The sequence below is a fragment of the Ambystoma mexicanum genome, chromosome 11 (assembly GCF_040938575.1).
Source record: "Ambystoma mexicanum isolate Mex_15411 chromosome 11, UKY_AmexF1_1, whole genome shotgun sequence".
NCBI classification, from domain to species: Eukaryota; Metazoa; Chordata; class Amphibia; order Caudata; family Ambystomatidae; genus Ambystoma; species Ambystoma mexicanum.
Genome location: NC_090934.1, coordinates 190,834,892 through 190,850,760, shown reverse-complemented (window position 1 = coordinate 190,850,760; position 15,869 = coordinate 190,834,892). Strand labels below are relative to the sequence as shown.

General features: G+C 46.5%; 1 protein-coding gene across 1 annotated transcript in view; it reads left to right on the top strand.

The window, feature by feature from the left end:
• Positions 1-15,869, top strand: part of LOC138503211 (uromodulin-like) — a 298,722-nt gene that overhangs the window by 48,393 nt on the left and 234,460 nt on the right. Inside the window, exon 3 of the mRNA XM_069622796.1 lies at positions 11,559-11,753. Coding sequence (XP_069478897.1) covers positions 11,559-11,753 — 195 coding nt within the window. The remainder of the gene's footprint in view (positions 1-11,558; positions 11,754-15,869) is intronic.

The following is a 15,869-nucleotide window of genomic DNA, read 5'->3' as shown; positions in this document are numbered from 1 at the left end:
CAAGTACAAATTGTGCCACCTTTGCCACTGTGACTCCACCTCCTACACCTGTTCCCAGATGTCAACTCCACTGGGACCTCTGCATGGAAACAAAATTGCCTGGTGCCACACTTCATATACCTGATGCTCCTGTGCATTACCCTGGGAACCCCTTGGATGGTAGAGGAAAGAAAGGCCACCCAATGTGCGGTGGCAGCTATGTAGTCAATGCTTTGGCCACTAGTCCATGCATGACCATGGGATAGCGACCTGGTATTTCTAACCTCCTCCCACTGTTCAAATGCCTCATTCGCTGCCTTTTCCCGATCTTTGATAGATGGGTTTTGTGGCCCTCCTTTTTATGCCCCTGAGATGGTGTAAGGAACTGAAAGTGCAACCTCATCTATTGGCCCTGGTGGGTGGTGATCATTTTGGTTCAGTACTCCTGCATGCATTTGTAATGGGGCATGCACTAGTTCAGACCCACGTTTGATGAGGTGTAGAATGTGAGTTAGATGATACCTTCAATGACCATGTGCAATTCTGGTTCCCCCAGTGCAGACAGCACGTACTGCTGCTGATGTGGAAAGACTATGAGTAACATGTCTTCACCGCCACTGGCATGTTTGGGTGCTACTAGCATATTGTCCTAATATGTCGTTCATTCAATGACTTGTGTATCACCCACCTCCCTGGATCTCTTATATTTCCGCTTACCAGAATGATGCCTGCTTTACCCTCCCAAAGGCAGCCATTAAGGGTTAACTGCTCCCCTTCCCAGATGTCACCTGTGCCCACTCACATTACGAGACAGACATCCACTGGTGTATCATGGGTTCTACGTTATTTCGTCGACCACTTTTTCATCGTGGGACTTTTCATCGCTGACCCTTTCATCGCCAACATTTTTGTTACTAAAGAATCATACCCCAACCCGCACAAACACCCCCCCCAACAAACATGTTTTTTAAAAAAAAATTGCTGATGAAAGGGTCGGCGATGAAAAGTCCCACGATGAAAAAGTGGTCAACGAAATGCGTGTATACCGTATCATGGCGCTCCCTGGATCTCTGCTGCTTCCTCCCACCAACATGATGCATGTATATCCCTCCCACAAGCAGCACTCAGGGATTCCCTGCTCCTCCTTATTCTCAACCTAGTTGTCACCCAATGGCATGTGTCTCATCCACTCACTTCAAGAGACACACACTGACCTGGGAGTCACCCGCCACTCCGAATATTTCCTCCACCTCCCACTAAAATTTAGCAAGCATGCCTCAACCCCAACCTGCCCTCAAGGAAGATTCACATTTGTGGGTCTCTCGCGGTCATTCAATCTGCACTCTCTCCCAGGGATTCCCTTCCTGTAACCTCACACCTGATGGCACTGTGTGTTCACCCACTATAAATCACTGATGTGTCAAACAGACCGGCATAAGCAAAACCGACCCCAAAACTAACTCTGCATGTCCAGAAACTCACTACTAACTCTCTCTACTTTCCCCCTTTCGAATTGATTGTGTCCTCCAACATATTCCTCACCTTAGATGTATTCCATCCAGCTTTAGCTGCTTCGCAAATTTTTCCTCGGCAAAGGGCGCCGTGCGTCGATGTCGTAGAGTCGATGGTCCCTTGAAGGTCTCCGTCGAGGGTGATGTCATCGGGTATACAAGTAGCACCCGTGGCACCCGTTGGATTTAGTTCAGTTTTTCCGCAGTACGTGTTGCTTCGGAGACTCGGCGCGCCTCGAGTAGTTCTGTGACGCAGTAAATTGAAGATATTCGATATGTCCTCGTCGTTGACCCCGACTACGACCCTGTGATCGGGATTCAAAAAGTGTAAATCCTGCGGTTCGAAAATGTCCATTACGGACCCGCACCGGGAATGTCTGTGTTGTCTCGGGGAAGGCCACAACATGGAGGCCTGTACGAAGTGTCAGGCGATGATGGGGAAGGCCTTGCGAGAGAGGAAGAGAAAACTGCCGGTAGGTTGTAAACCCAACCGAAAAGCCTCTAGCGTCGAGTCGAGGTCCCGTGAGGAGAAATCTCAACACGAAAGGCATCGGTATAGGCCCTGAAGCGATTCTCATCGCTCTTCATCTTCGACAAAAAAGTCCAAGAAAAGATGCCACCGGTCCCCTTCCACCTCGTCCTTGGACGAATCCCCAAAAAGGATGAAATGCCCCACAAAACATTCTTCCTCCGAAGAGTGGGAATCATTCAGGGTAAAATTATGGAGGTGTTTGAAAAAGCTAAGCCTCGGTCCGCGCCTCCTTCGGAAGCCAGTCGGGAGCATTATCGTTCCGACACTCGAGCCCGATTCACCTCAAAGGGCAAGTCTTCGAAGAGCGCCTCAACGCCCTAGAGGCCAGCTCCGTCGACGACCACTATGTCGTCACCCTCAGCGCCAAATATTCCAAAGGCTCCAGTTCAACCAGCTCAGTCAGAAGCTGTAAAAATAACAGCAAAAGAGAAGGCTGCAAAGGTTGTAATGCCTTCAGGTTCCACTGATACACCTCTCCCATATCTCACAGAAAAAGTTTTTAAACCTCTTCCAGGGAAAGAATTTTTCAAATCCGTAACTTCAATATTTGAAGAACAGGAGAGATCTGATGAGGAGAATGTTCCTTTTGGACTGGAATAAGGTACCCCAAATGTCCTAGAATGCCTGATTTCTGAGGAAATCAGGATGAGGGACCAGGTGGAAACCCTACATAATACAAGTGGCATTGATACTTCGCCTGAAACAGATTTTTGCAGGCCAGAACAAGGGGAACATGCCAGTCCCTCATACCGTCAACTAATGACAAAGGTGGTCGAGTACTTAGGATGGGCTAGACCACCAACTCAATTCATCCAGGATGATCTGACCGATATATTGGATCATGGTCCCACCGAAGATCTGGTTTTACCCTTCCATGTACCCTTGCAAAATAGGGTGGCCAAAAATTGGGAGACTCAAGACTCTATTCCTCCGGTAAATAAAATCCAGGCTTCAAAATACCGCCCTTCCAGTAGCGACCCCAGCTACCTGTCTAAACACCCCACTCCCAAGAGTCTGGTGGTCCAGGGAGCTACAGCTTCACATAAGGTGGCGTACCCTTCTATCCCTCTGGATAGGGACGACAAGCATGTGGATGGTTGGGCACGCAAGGTATTTTCAGCTGGAAGTATGGCATTAAAATCGGCCAAATCCATATGTGCCTTGGCAACATTTTACTACACTCCGTGGGAGTGCATTGCAATGGCGGCGGAGCACCTACCAGAAGGGGATGAAAGGGAAGGATTCCTAGCCATTGTTAACGATGGAAAGATGGAAAGGAGGCCATGCATGAATCCCTTCATTCTGGATTGGACACTGCAGATGTGAGCAGATCCATGGGCACTAGCACAGTAATGCACAGATTTGCATGGTTACGGAAGTCGGTTTCGCACCAGACGTGCAAAACCGTCTTCTGAACATGCCCTTTGACGGGTCTCACCTTTTTGGCAAGAAGGCTGACGAGAGCCTTGAGAGGTTGCAGACCTCAAAAGCAGCTGCCAGATCTTTAGGAGCTGCTATTAGACAACCTCAGCCTTTTCATGCGTCAGGACAATCTTGGAGGGGACGATCCTATCGTTACTACTCCTCATATGGAAAGGTGAGAGGAATGGCCAGTCAAAGCAGCCAAAGAAAGGCCACTCGTGGTGGACGAGGAAAATGTGCAAAGCGAGCTCCAGCTGCAGCCTCTTTGCCATCTGCAACCACAGCAACTGCCACAAAACCATTTTGAGGACTTGCATCACAAGACTCCTGTGGGAGGCAGGCTGTCACAGCATCTGCAAGAATGGCAAGCCATTACTTCAGATGTTTGAGCTTTAGAAATAATAGCCCAAGGTTACTGCCTTCCTTTTCTAATGCAACCTCAAAGCAATCCACCAAGGAGACACTCTTTGAAGTTTTCAGACCCGCTCCTAGAACAGGAAGTTCTAACCCTGCTGGAGGAAGGTGCTATAGAGCCAGTACCTGTAGCAGAGAGAAACAAGGGATGGTACTCCCCTTACTTGTTGATCCCCAAAAAGGACGGAGAACAAAGCCCTATCTTGGAATAAGAGGCTTGAACAAGCTCCTCAGGAAGTACAAGTTCAAGATGGTTACTCTTTCTCAGATCCTTCAGGCCCTTCAACGTCAGGATTGGGTGGTGTCATTGGACCTCCAGGATGCTTATTTTCATGTGCCAATTCATCTCGAGCACAGAAAATACCTGAGGTTCATAGTTGGCGACTCACACTATCAGTTTCTAATCCTGCCTTTCGGATTGACTGCCACCCCAAGGGTCTTCACCAAGTTAATGGTAGTAGTGGCAGCGCACCTCAGGAGAGGGGGGATTCACGTCTACCCCTACCTGGATGATTGGTTGATCAGGGCACGTTCTGCCGAACAAGCACTGGATCATCTGAAAGTCACCTGCCACTTCCTCCACAGACTGGGCTTCTCCCTCAATTTCAAGAAGTCACAAATGACACCTTCCCAACAGCTCCAGTACATAGGGGATGTGCTAGACACATCCTTGGGAAATAACTTGCCTCCCGAGTCGAGGGCTCAAGACATTCTTCAGATGGTTTCCAAATTCCAAAATGCCCAAAATCTCCAGGGCTATGACTTCTTAAGGTTGCTCGGCCTCATGGCATCCTGCATTTTCCTAGTGCCAGAGGCACGCCTGAGGATGAGATCCCTTCAATTGGCGCTAAAGACTCAATGGTCCCAGTTCTCACGTCAGATGATGGATTTTCTTCAGATTCCGAACAAGGTTCGGCAGGATCTTCTGTGGTGGACTTGCACAGAGAATATCCTAAAAGGAGAACAGTTTTGGCAACCATGGCCAGAGATTACAGTAGTGACGGATGCCTCACTCAAGGGGTGGGGACCTCATGCTAACGATCTGACAATCAGCGGACGATGGTCTCCATCGGAGTCCAAACTACACATCAACCTTTTAGAGCTGAGAGCAATCAGACTAGCGCTGAAGGCTTTTCTGCCATCTGTCAGAAGAAAACATTTCCTGATAATGACGGACAACACAGTGGCCATGCATTATCTAAACAAAAGAGGAGGTGTAGGGTCATTACCTCTGTGCAGAGAGACAATGCGGCTCTGGTATTGGGCAATTCAAGAAGGAATCTCCTTAACGACAGTTCATCTAGCCGGGGAGGAGAATATGACGGCGGACGCTCTGAGCAGGCAGAGCACGGTGTCCTACGAGTGGGAACTGGATCAGGAAGTGATTCTAGAGATCTTTGCCCTTTGGGGAACCACTCAAGTAGACCTGTTTATGACCAGAATCAACCGGAAGTGCGATAAGTATTGCTCAAGGGAATTTCCCCCGACAGGAGCCCTAGGGGACGCGTTTGTGGTGGAGTGGAACTTCCCACTATTGTATGCGTTCCCTCCGATTCCCGTCATTCCTCAGGTCATCAGGAGATTGAGACGGTTTGAAAACCGCATGATCCTAATTGCCCCAGATTGGGCCAGGAGAATGTGGTACCCGGACCTTCGAGACATGTCCATCTGTCCTCCATTACGTCTTCCTCAGAGAGAGGACCTTCTCTCACAAATGGAGGGCCAGGTTCTCCATCCAGAGGTCAAGACTCTCAAACTTCATGCTTGGTATCTGAAAGGCTGAGATTGGGCCCTTCCAGATGACATCATGGAGGTGTTGCTTTCGGCAAAAAGGCCAGCAACAAAATCTCTATACCGTTGGAAAAGGTTTTGCAACTGGTGCAGAGAAAAGAAGGTTGATCCTTTTCTATGTTCCATTCTGGAAGTGTTGTCCTTCCTCTTGTCCCTAGCACATAGAGGTCTAAATGTTGGGACCATTAAAGGCTATCTTGCAGCACTTTCCATTTTCAAGCACTCTTCGGAAGAATGCTCCTATTTCAAAATTCCTTTAATAGTACAATTCTTAAAGGGACTCACCAATGTGTTTCCTCCTTACCCCTTCCAAGTACCAATTTGGGATCTTAATCTGGTTCTAAAATTCTTAATGTGTGCCCCATTTGAACCCCTGCACACTTGTCCATTAAGATTACTAACATTAAAAACCGAATTCCTAGTTGCTTTAACATCTGCAAGAAGAGTGAGCGAATTGTAGGCACTATCTTCTGGGCCACCCTATACTGTGTTCCATAGGGACAGAGTGGTATTAAGGGTTAAACCCTCATTTTTACCTACAGTTGTGTCTGATTTTCATTTAAATCCGAAAAATTGTTCTACCCGGATTCTACCCTCCACCTCATCCTAGTAAGGAGGAGGAAATATTGCACAGGTTGGACCCGAGAAGAGCTTTAAGCTTTTACATTTCTAGGCTTTCCAGGCTTAGAGTGGATAATCAACTTTTCATTGGCTACACCGGAAGGAAATTGGGTCAATCGGTGTCAAAACAAACCATATCACATTGGATTGTGCTTTGCATTTCAGAATGCTACAGATTGGCGGGAAAAGACCCACCAGAAGGCTTAAGGGCCCATTCCACCAGAGGCATTGCCTCTTCGACAGCCCTTCAAGGAGGTGTTCACATAAAATCCATTTGTGAAGCAGCAACTTGGTCATCGCTGCACACTTTTTCAAAATTCTATAGTCTGGATGCTTCCCAGTCTAAGGAGCTTGCTTTTGGTACAGCAGTGCTATATTCCACCTTATAATGGTATCAAAAATCTACTCCCTCCTCCAGAGATTTTTCTATACTGCTTTGGGAGCCTATCTAAGATGAGGAATACTTTGGAGGACACAATCCATTTGAAGAACAAGTTACTTACCAACTGGTAACGTTCTTTCGATTGGATGTTCTTCCATCGTATTCCTCATCGCCCTCCCATCCTACCCCTCTGTAGATTTTCCTGGTTATTGCCACTTCAACTCTCGCAAGGCTGATACCTGACTACCGGCACAATCTACACAGTAGAGCAAGAGGGGAAAAACAGAACTGAGGCCAACAGGCGCCGCGCGTTCTACTTGTATACTCGATGACGTCACCCTTCGACGCATGCCTTCAAGGGATCATTGACTCAATGACATCGATGCACGGCACCCTCTGCTGAGAAAACATTTCCGGAGCTGCTAAAGCTCGATGGAATACATCTAAGATGAGGAATACGTTGGAGGAACATCCAATCAAAAGAACATTACCAGTTGGTAAGTAACCTGTTCTTATCAACTACTCAAACTCCACTCCAGTTTAGTCCCCCTTCCCTAAATTCCCTAAACCTGCCTCCAACAACGACCTTCTGCCACTCTGAAAGCTGCATAAGTCTGAAAGGGATCCTCAACTATGTTCCCCCTTTTAGCCATGTTGTCGAAATTCAGACTAACTTTCAAACTCTGGAGCTACCAGGACACTGAGCAGAGCTGAGCAGGCTAACCAGCCAGAACTTGCCCAACCATGGAACAATACCAGGAACCACCAGTTAAAACTGATGCCTGACAGACATACGCCATCAGGCCTCCAACATCCATGACCTAGCCTTGATAAAGAACCTGAGAGGTCGAAACACGTCCACAATAACCATGCCAATAAAATGCATAAAAACCCCACTACAAACAAGGATGTAAAAAGTGACGTCCTTTATCTATCAAAATACAAGGCATCCGGGTACAAACAAAACCTAACTTTCTAAAAGTTTCATTTGAACTTCAGCCTAGTCGAATCACTTGAAATTCAGGTGATTTGACGTTCTAGCAATACCATTTTTATAGTATTGTGCTGGATAATTGCTGCCTAAAGCCTGAAATAATTATTCACTTGTGGAGCCTGAATATGTCTAACTTTGGCATATGACTAAACCGGATGACTTCATCTGCCCAGTGTAGAGGTGCTAGGGGAACACATTGCTGACATCCTGCTAATAAGAACTTGTCAATTTATGTTCAGTCTGGAGATCAATTATACGATATTGAGAATCTTCTGTTTCGTGTTCCTGTCATGCAATTTCATGGCACTCATCCAATCGGCCTAGAAAGGATGAATGGCCAAACCAACCTATTGGGCTACAATCCCTTATCCAGAGGTTATACACAGACATCAGAGAAGAGCACCCATCACATCGGCCTCACATGACTAATAAGACACAAAAGCAAAGCTCTACCAGCTAGGATAGCTGATACCTCCAGATGCACCACATCAGTGATCTTTGGCTTGTATAATGTCCTACATTGACCACGACCTTCAGGTGTGGCTAGCCCTGTAAGCAGGTCATCATTTTCGGAACCTTTTTACAGGAGACATCCTGCATAATTTACCTGCTTAATTTAGATGCTACCTGCTTTTTTTCGTCAAGCCTCACAGATACAACATTTTCCAAAGGCCCAACCATCCAGGGAAGATCCACCACAGTATCAAGTAATTGTGATCATCCATCTTTCTCACAAATTACTAAGTGTTATTTTTTCCTTTCAGCAGCCTCTCACTCAGCATCAGGGGTCTGCTTCATCTGCACCGACCACTATGCCTCCAAGAAACAGAGCAGCTGGATGAGGCTTTCCTCTTTCTGAGTAAGAAAGAATGCCTGACCAATTAAGGTGTACACTCTCATATCCCCATAGAAGAGGTACTGTACTACGTGGGCAAGAAACCACACGCCCAAGGCATAGCTATTCCTCCTAACGGAGAGACTGAGCCTCTTAGACAAAAGTCCATGACTCTCAATCATGGGGCTGTGTCACCCTAACAAGGGAATTGGCTTGCAGATGAGGGAAGGCTTCCTGATGAACTGCACAGGAACCTTCCTGCAGGATCTGAAAAAGAAAGAAGGACGTTCCCTTCTCCAGTCCGCTGGTATGCTTCATCCCCTACATAATACAGCAACCATCCAAAAATATAAGATTCACACATCTCCCTTGTGTCCAGATCCCACCTCTGTCTTCAGCCCTCTTGTGCATCTTTGTGAAGCAAGGTCTTTTTAAATAATGGACGGAGAGAGAACATGGACCCTAAAGCAATATGATGCGGCTAAGTGAGTGTCAGGAACTATGCAAAAAGTCTGTCGTCGGGCCTGATTTACCTCAGCACATAAGGACTGTGACAAGGAAGTAAGACGAAAGAGCACTAAGGCTTTTCTGTCTCATACACCTTACCTGACGCATCATCCAGGCTCACTTAAGCGACGTAATTTCCTCAATTGAATAGACAATTTCAGGAAACCATGGTTTGAAAGAAATAGGGGTATCGTGTTTTCCTAGCTTGGATTTTAGGAAAAAAGCTTCAAGCTTGCTTACCTTTTAGTGAACGAGCTGCAGTGGGTAAAGGGAGATTGTTAATTGTTATCTGTGAAGGGAAAAGTACCATTGATTTGAGTGTCCCGAGTGTGGGCTTTCTACACTAGTACCCCAGTATTTATTAATATCAGTGATGACCTTAATGTGAACATTTGGGGCCAGAGTCTTTACTGATATCTTTTGCCAACAGTACCCTCAATATGATTTTGTAACACCAGTACACTTGGTGTGAGCTTTCACCGGCAGTGCCGTGCATCAATTGGAGCTTCTTACAATAATAGCCTTAGCATAAGTTTCCACCAGCCGGCAGCGCCCTTAATGTGAGCTTATTTCACTAGTTCTACTGTGGAGTTCAGCCCCCGTTCTATCCACTGGAACAGGGGATGAAGGTCATTAGCACCCCGGGTTGCCAAAGCGGTAATGCAGGGTGTTAAAAAAAAAAGGGGGCTTCCAAGATGGCCACCATGTAAAGGGAAGGCGGGGCTCCGTACGGAGCCCTTCTTCCCTTTCCATGGCGGCCTGGGGGAGGCGAAAAGGAGCGGATGCGACTGCAGCACACGCCGCTGCCGAAATAAAGTAAGTAGAGGAGCTGGGGGCAAAAATAAAAATAAAATAGGGCTGAGAATGGGGGGGGAGATGGCAGCGTGGATAGCCAGTGATCAGGCAGCTTGGAACGCAGACTTGTACCGGTGGTGCTAGCCTGCGTTCTTAGCCACCTGATTGGTTGGCTCCCCCGCCCAGGATGCTAATGTGTATTCGTCCTCTAAAAATGCTCTTAATGTTAGCTTATTAAATCAGTACCGTGAGTGTAAGATTCCACCAGCAATGTCCTCCATGTGAGTGCGAGATTCTTACACCAGTACCAATAGTGTGATCTTTTCCTGCTGTATCCTTAAGGTGAGCTCCATCCAAAGAGTGCTCAGTGCATGCTTGCTTCCCCTAATTGCTAACATCCTCCAGCTTTAGCATACTTGCCAACCCTTCCAATGTAGGCAGTGGGCTACTGCTTTTTAAGCAATCCTTGTGCCTACATATTTGGGTGACAGATCCTACTGCTTTTTACAGTGGCAGGTAATGTGTGACTGGAAGACAGGCTGCTTGAGACCAGAGCCATGACAAAGCATGCAACACATTAGTTAGTCTGTCAGTGCAGTGAGCGGGTGATTACTTTGAGTGATGGGCAGACCAATACGTAACTCTGCCCTGCACTCGAGCTGGGACAAACCTTAGGCAAACCACCAGTGAAGACAAGTGGCAGAGCGTACCACCATCACACAGCATCTGCCTATCGGGCTGAGGAGGGTATCAGTCTCCATGCCATTCAGAGTTCAACTTGCACTGCAGGAATAAAAATGTACTTCCCAGGCTGCTGCTGCAGAGCAGTGGCAAGAGTCGCATACCAGCATACCAGCTCTGTGTGATTACCTTCTGTGAAATTAGGTAATTTAATTTGGTGTTAATTTACCATTCAGAATTGTACATGTTAAACATTTGAACATCTTTGCATGTTCTGCTGTTTGTTGTGTTGTGTATTTTAGAATGCCCCAGTTGTGCCAACAATGTATGTTTTGTATTTTCTTGTGATGTCATTGTTACGCTAAGTATTATTTTTGAAGCTTGAAACATCCTACATCTTTTTGGGGGCAAGTATGCTTTAGCCTCAGAGTGAGCTACCTTGAGCAGGGCTATACATGTGCGCCGCCTGGAATACTGTTCTCAGAAGAAGCCGAGTCAGCCAACACTCTAAATGGGAGCACTCTCTGGCACTGCCCCGAGGGCAAGCATCGTCGAGCGGTGCCCATCGTTTGTGTTTCTAGTTTAAAACGAATGTGGGCAAAGGTGTCAAAGATGTGTCTTGACCATCCACACTGTCTACTTGTCATCGCTTAGAGACGTATTTTTCCTGCAACTTTAGTGGGAAATAAGTGACCGTCCTTGTCATACATTTTAATGTAAAGATGAAAGTTAAGAAATGGGCCCGTCCATCACGTTGTATATTCGGGTGAAATGACTCTGCTCGTCAGTGTGTGGGGGCAGAAGGAGGCTGTTCTTCCTCTATTAAGAAGCCATGTGCCGCTACTGGGGACGTTGTAGTGACCGCCATTTGCTGGGTCCTCGCCACCTATGAGTACCTCGTATGGTTCTTTCCGTATGCCCCTCATAAGAATAACGAACTGAGGCAACACTGAAGATGCCAGTGCATGGATGTGATATGATATATGATATTTTATTTATATCGCGCTTGTACAAAAGTGTTTCCACAAGTGTGGAGGTGGTATTGTAAGAACATCACGTTGTTGCTCACTTTTCTTTGTCCCCTCTCTCTGTAGCTGGGAACGCCACATATCCCGCGTGCTCCGACGACACCGCCTGTGCTGGTGGGAGCTGCACCGCATCAGTGGGCTGCTATTGTGTGGATCCGATCACCCAATGCCTTCCTTCTAGCAACGTGACTTGTGATTCATCAACGACCCCGTGCTGCCCCGAGGGGCTCTACTGGTTTCCTAACCAAACCTGCTGCTCAGGTGAGTCTCTCCGGGAGTGGGGGTCAGGGGACGGGGCTGCCTCCTGGTCTCCAATCTGCGTTCAGTGATGCAAAGAAAAATGCTATTAATGTTTAGAAACTGTGGTAATATAAAAGAATCATCTTAAAAGTGACCGAATAACGTGACGTGAGTAGAGAACTTGTTATAAGGGGCGCAACAGAACTTTAGGCACAGGGCTCACGCGTGAGAGGGTGGAGGGGGGGGGCTACCTTCAGATACTGCACGTGCTCAAGGTAAGGTCACTAACGTGGTCCACCCCTAGTGTTCCCCCCTTAGGAATGTTAGCGGGGATGAGTCAAATTAATAGAAAATGGTGCTATAGAAAACACATTGGGCCATTGACTAAAGACACAGTTCACATTGAATGATTCCTGCAAGCATGGTAATAGTGTGGTCGGTATCTGATGTTAATGTTAATGTTAAAGGATGTTGTATTGTACACTATCACCACCAGAGTGGTCCCCTGGTGCTCTGGCGGCTCTGAAAAAGGGAGAAGGGGAGTGAGTTAGTGGGAATAAGCTGGAAAAGTGCAAAAGCAGTGATGTGCTGATGGCGGCCTCAGACCGGCGGGTCCATTGGCTGGGCTTGGGGTGTTTTACGGTTGGTAGTCGTAGTGTGCTGTTGTGCAAGTCTATGGGCCTCATTACACGGTAGGTGGTAAGGGTTTACCGGTACCGGTATTTTACCGGTACCGGTAAACCCTTACCGCCTTACTACGAGGTCCCTTTGCGGGTTGGAGAATTTAACACCTGCTTTTTGCAGGCGTTAAAAACCAACCCGCAAAAGGACCAGGGAGCTAATTACGGTACCGCAATTTGCAGTGCCATAATTAGCACTTTCCCCATTCCCATTATACCCTATAGGGCAAAAATGGGAATGGGTAAGGGCAATGGGGGAAGGGGGAATTACCGCCGCACCAACCTTGGAATAGGCGGTAATTCCCCTTTCCACCAAAGCAGTGCCGGTATTTTACCGGCATGGACCAAGGTGCTAATAGCACCTTGGTCCACCGCCGTCCGTGTAATGAGGCTCTATGTGTGGTTTGTTTTGTTGTTGCAGTGTAGTGAAGTTGGTGCGGATTGCTGTTTTTTAGGTTTGTGGTTGTGTTTGGTTAGAGTTTGAGAGGTGTATGCAGAGGGATGAAATTGTTAGTGGATTGGTTGGTTGGCATTGCTGTCCTTGTAATTGTGTCTAACACCTACAAGATGCTTGCCATTCAGTATTAAATCTGAGTGTGTGATTGGCTTTGGCGATTGCTACTGTGGTGCCTGTCCAGCTGCATTGTCTCATAAACCAAGTTAAGGCCAAGTAGCCCTAGAGTTAGTGTCATAGAGGGGTCAGGGGGCAGTCAGAAGTCATGTGCCTAGTAAATAACTACAAATTGTGGCCTTTGATTGCGCCTGGGCTGTCTGCAGCCTGGAATAGCATGACTTTGCCTAATGTCACATTATAAGCACACCATTTTTTTATGTATCGTTGTTTGTATAGCGCCTTACTGCCAGACCAAATCGTTTCAAAGCTCACATAAACAAGGCATACAAACTAAAAGGAAGAATGTTTTGTATGGTATACATAAATAAATATGATCTCTACGATGTTTCAAAAGTAAAAAAAAAAAAAGGTTTGCCCATTGTGGCTATTGGGTGGCCTATCTCCACCAAGCCATTTCTCGTCCCACCCAATGGGCAACATATCTCGGCACACAATTCCACCACTAAAACCACTCAGGCTTTCTCAATGAAACAGGCACTGCAACAAGACATATATGACTACACCAGATTTCCTCAACCACAGTAACACCTACAGATACACCAACACGACCCTTCACACTTTCCTTAAACACTATTTTGCCAGACACCACAAACAATCAAACAATTGCCTTACCAACATGGAGGACACATTAACCACTGCTCCATATGAATGGCAAAACATATCTAAAACTCACACACCTTGCAGAGTGAACCCTTTTCAGATCTTCACACATTAAAATTGCAATAAAGAAACATTCCCCTTCCCCCACTCCTACATTAGCCCCCTGCTTTTGCTGATCCTGAAGTGCCACGTGACCATGAAAATGGTAGACCTTTTTCTGAATTAGACCCAGTTACCATGCCAACCAGCTATCCTTGTCCTGAACACCCATTTTCCCTTTTTATCTGTTAGCAATGTGTTGGCTACATAGGTGGCGCTTGCAACATCAAATGTACGCCAAAACCCAAAACACTTGCAGGCCTGATGTCTGTCCCACATTTGCCATTTCTCCCCATCTGTACTTCACTGCAATAGTTTTAGGTTATAGGTAGCGCAAGCGTCACTTAATAGCCTATACTAAACAACACCTCTAAATTATTCTCCTGCCCTACCTGATAGCACGTCTAATCAAACAACTCAAGCACGGAAACAACACAGGCTTACCCAATGGGAGCTACACTGCCCCAAGATGCATGTCCACACGAATATCCCCTAACCACACCATCACACCACAGATGCACCAACACAACATTTCACACTTTCCTTAAACACCACTCTACCAGACAACCGCACATTTACATAACAAACATAGAGAGCACTTTAACCACTGCTCCATACAACGGGTGAAATATATCGAAAACGTACACACCACGCAGAGTCCAACCTTTTGACATCTTCACAGATCAACATTGCAAAAAAATGTAACCTTCCCCTGTTGCATTTTCGCCTGCATTAGTGTTCTACCCCCACCTCTTGCAGATCCTGAAGTCCCAAGTGACTATGAAAATGGCATAACCTGTGCTATATAAGACACAATTACAACATAACAGGGCCAAGCAAGAGATTTGCCCATTCTCTTCTGGAGCAGAACTCTGTTGTCTGGCACAAGCAACTCGGGTGACTGCATCATCATGGGAGGACATTCATGCTGGTGCCTCTGCTGTCAGTCCACTATACTGTACTCGCGGGACCACTGACTAGCTGCTGAGAATATATGTCTTCCCATCAAATCAAGTAATATCGAGGAGAGGCTTCTATGTGACAGCTTTAGGGGTCACCAGCAGAGGGGTATACATGGGCCCCATTTTGTCAATAAAAAAATCAAATCTGCCCCATTGTAAGGGAGGCTTTTTTTCCAACGTGGTGAAGTAAATCTCTTATATAGTCTCCCAATTTTTGTAGCTAAGGCACAGTGAGATTTAATTATTTGTCCATGATCACATACTTTGGTTAAGCAGTGGCGCCTTGATTTTAACCCACTCTGCCATTTAGGCACTGGAATGCATACTTTCCGAACTGTAGTTTACTTGCAAGGTACACAAGATAACAAATCAAAGAAACCTGTCAATATATATACATATACATACTTTTAGAAATATATTAAAGAGTAATATTTCGAATGTATTGGATCCTCTCACGTATTCCTCATCTTTGATATTCGATATCCAACTTCAGCTGCTTCGGAAATGTTTTTTTATTTTTTTCGGTAGAGGGCGCTGTGTGTCGATGCAGTCGACTCGATGTCCCTTGATGGCCACTGTCTTGAGGGTGATCAAATTAAAGGTATATATAGCACACACAGGGCCCCTTGGTTTCAGTTCAGTTTTTCCGAGTAAGCTTACGCTTCGAGAACTACGGTGCGCTTCTATTGTTCATTTGCGAAAATGTTTTCGTCTTCGACACCTACTACCCTAAAGACCGGGTTCAAGAAGTGTCAGAACTGCGGTTCCAATATGTCGATAACCGACCCACATCGAATATGCTTGTGGTTTCTCGGTGTTGAGCACAAGACCTCGGCCTGCTCGAAATGCCAGCCTATGACTGGAGAAGCTCCAATGGAGTGAAAGGGGAAGTTGGCGGCAGGTAGAAACCCCAAGAAATCCCCATCGACTACCCTGTCGAAGAAATCTTCTTTGGACGATGTGAGAGGCGACTCTCCTTGAAGGAAGAAGGTGAAAAGGTCCAGGTCGAGGAGTGGCTCCCACCATACCTCATCGTTGTCGAGGAAGTGGCAGAAGAGGAATTACAGGTCTCCCACTTCGACTTCTTCGTCAAAACTCCTCTTCTGAGGGAGCCACTTCGACTTCTTTGTCAAAACAAGAGCTATACCATGTCCCACAAAGG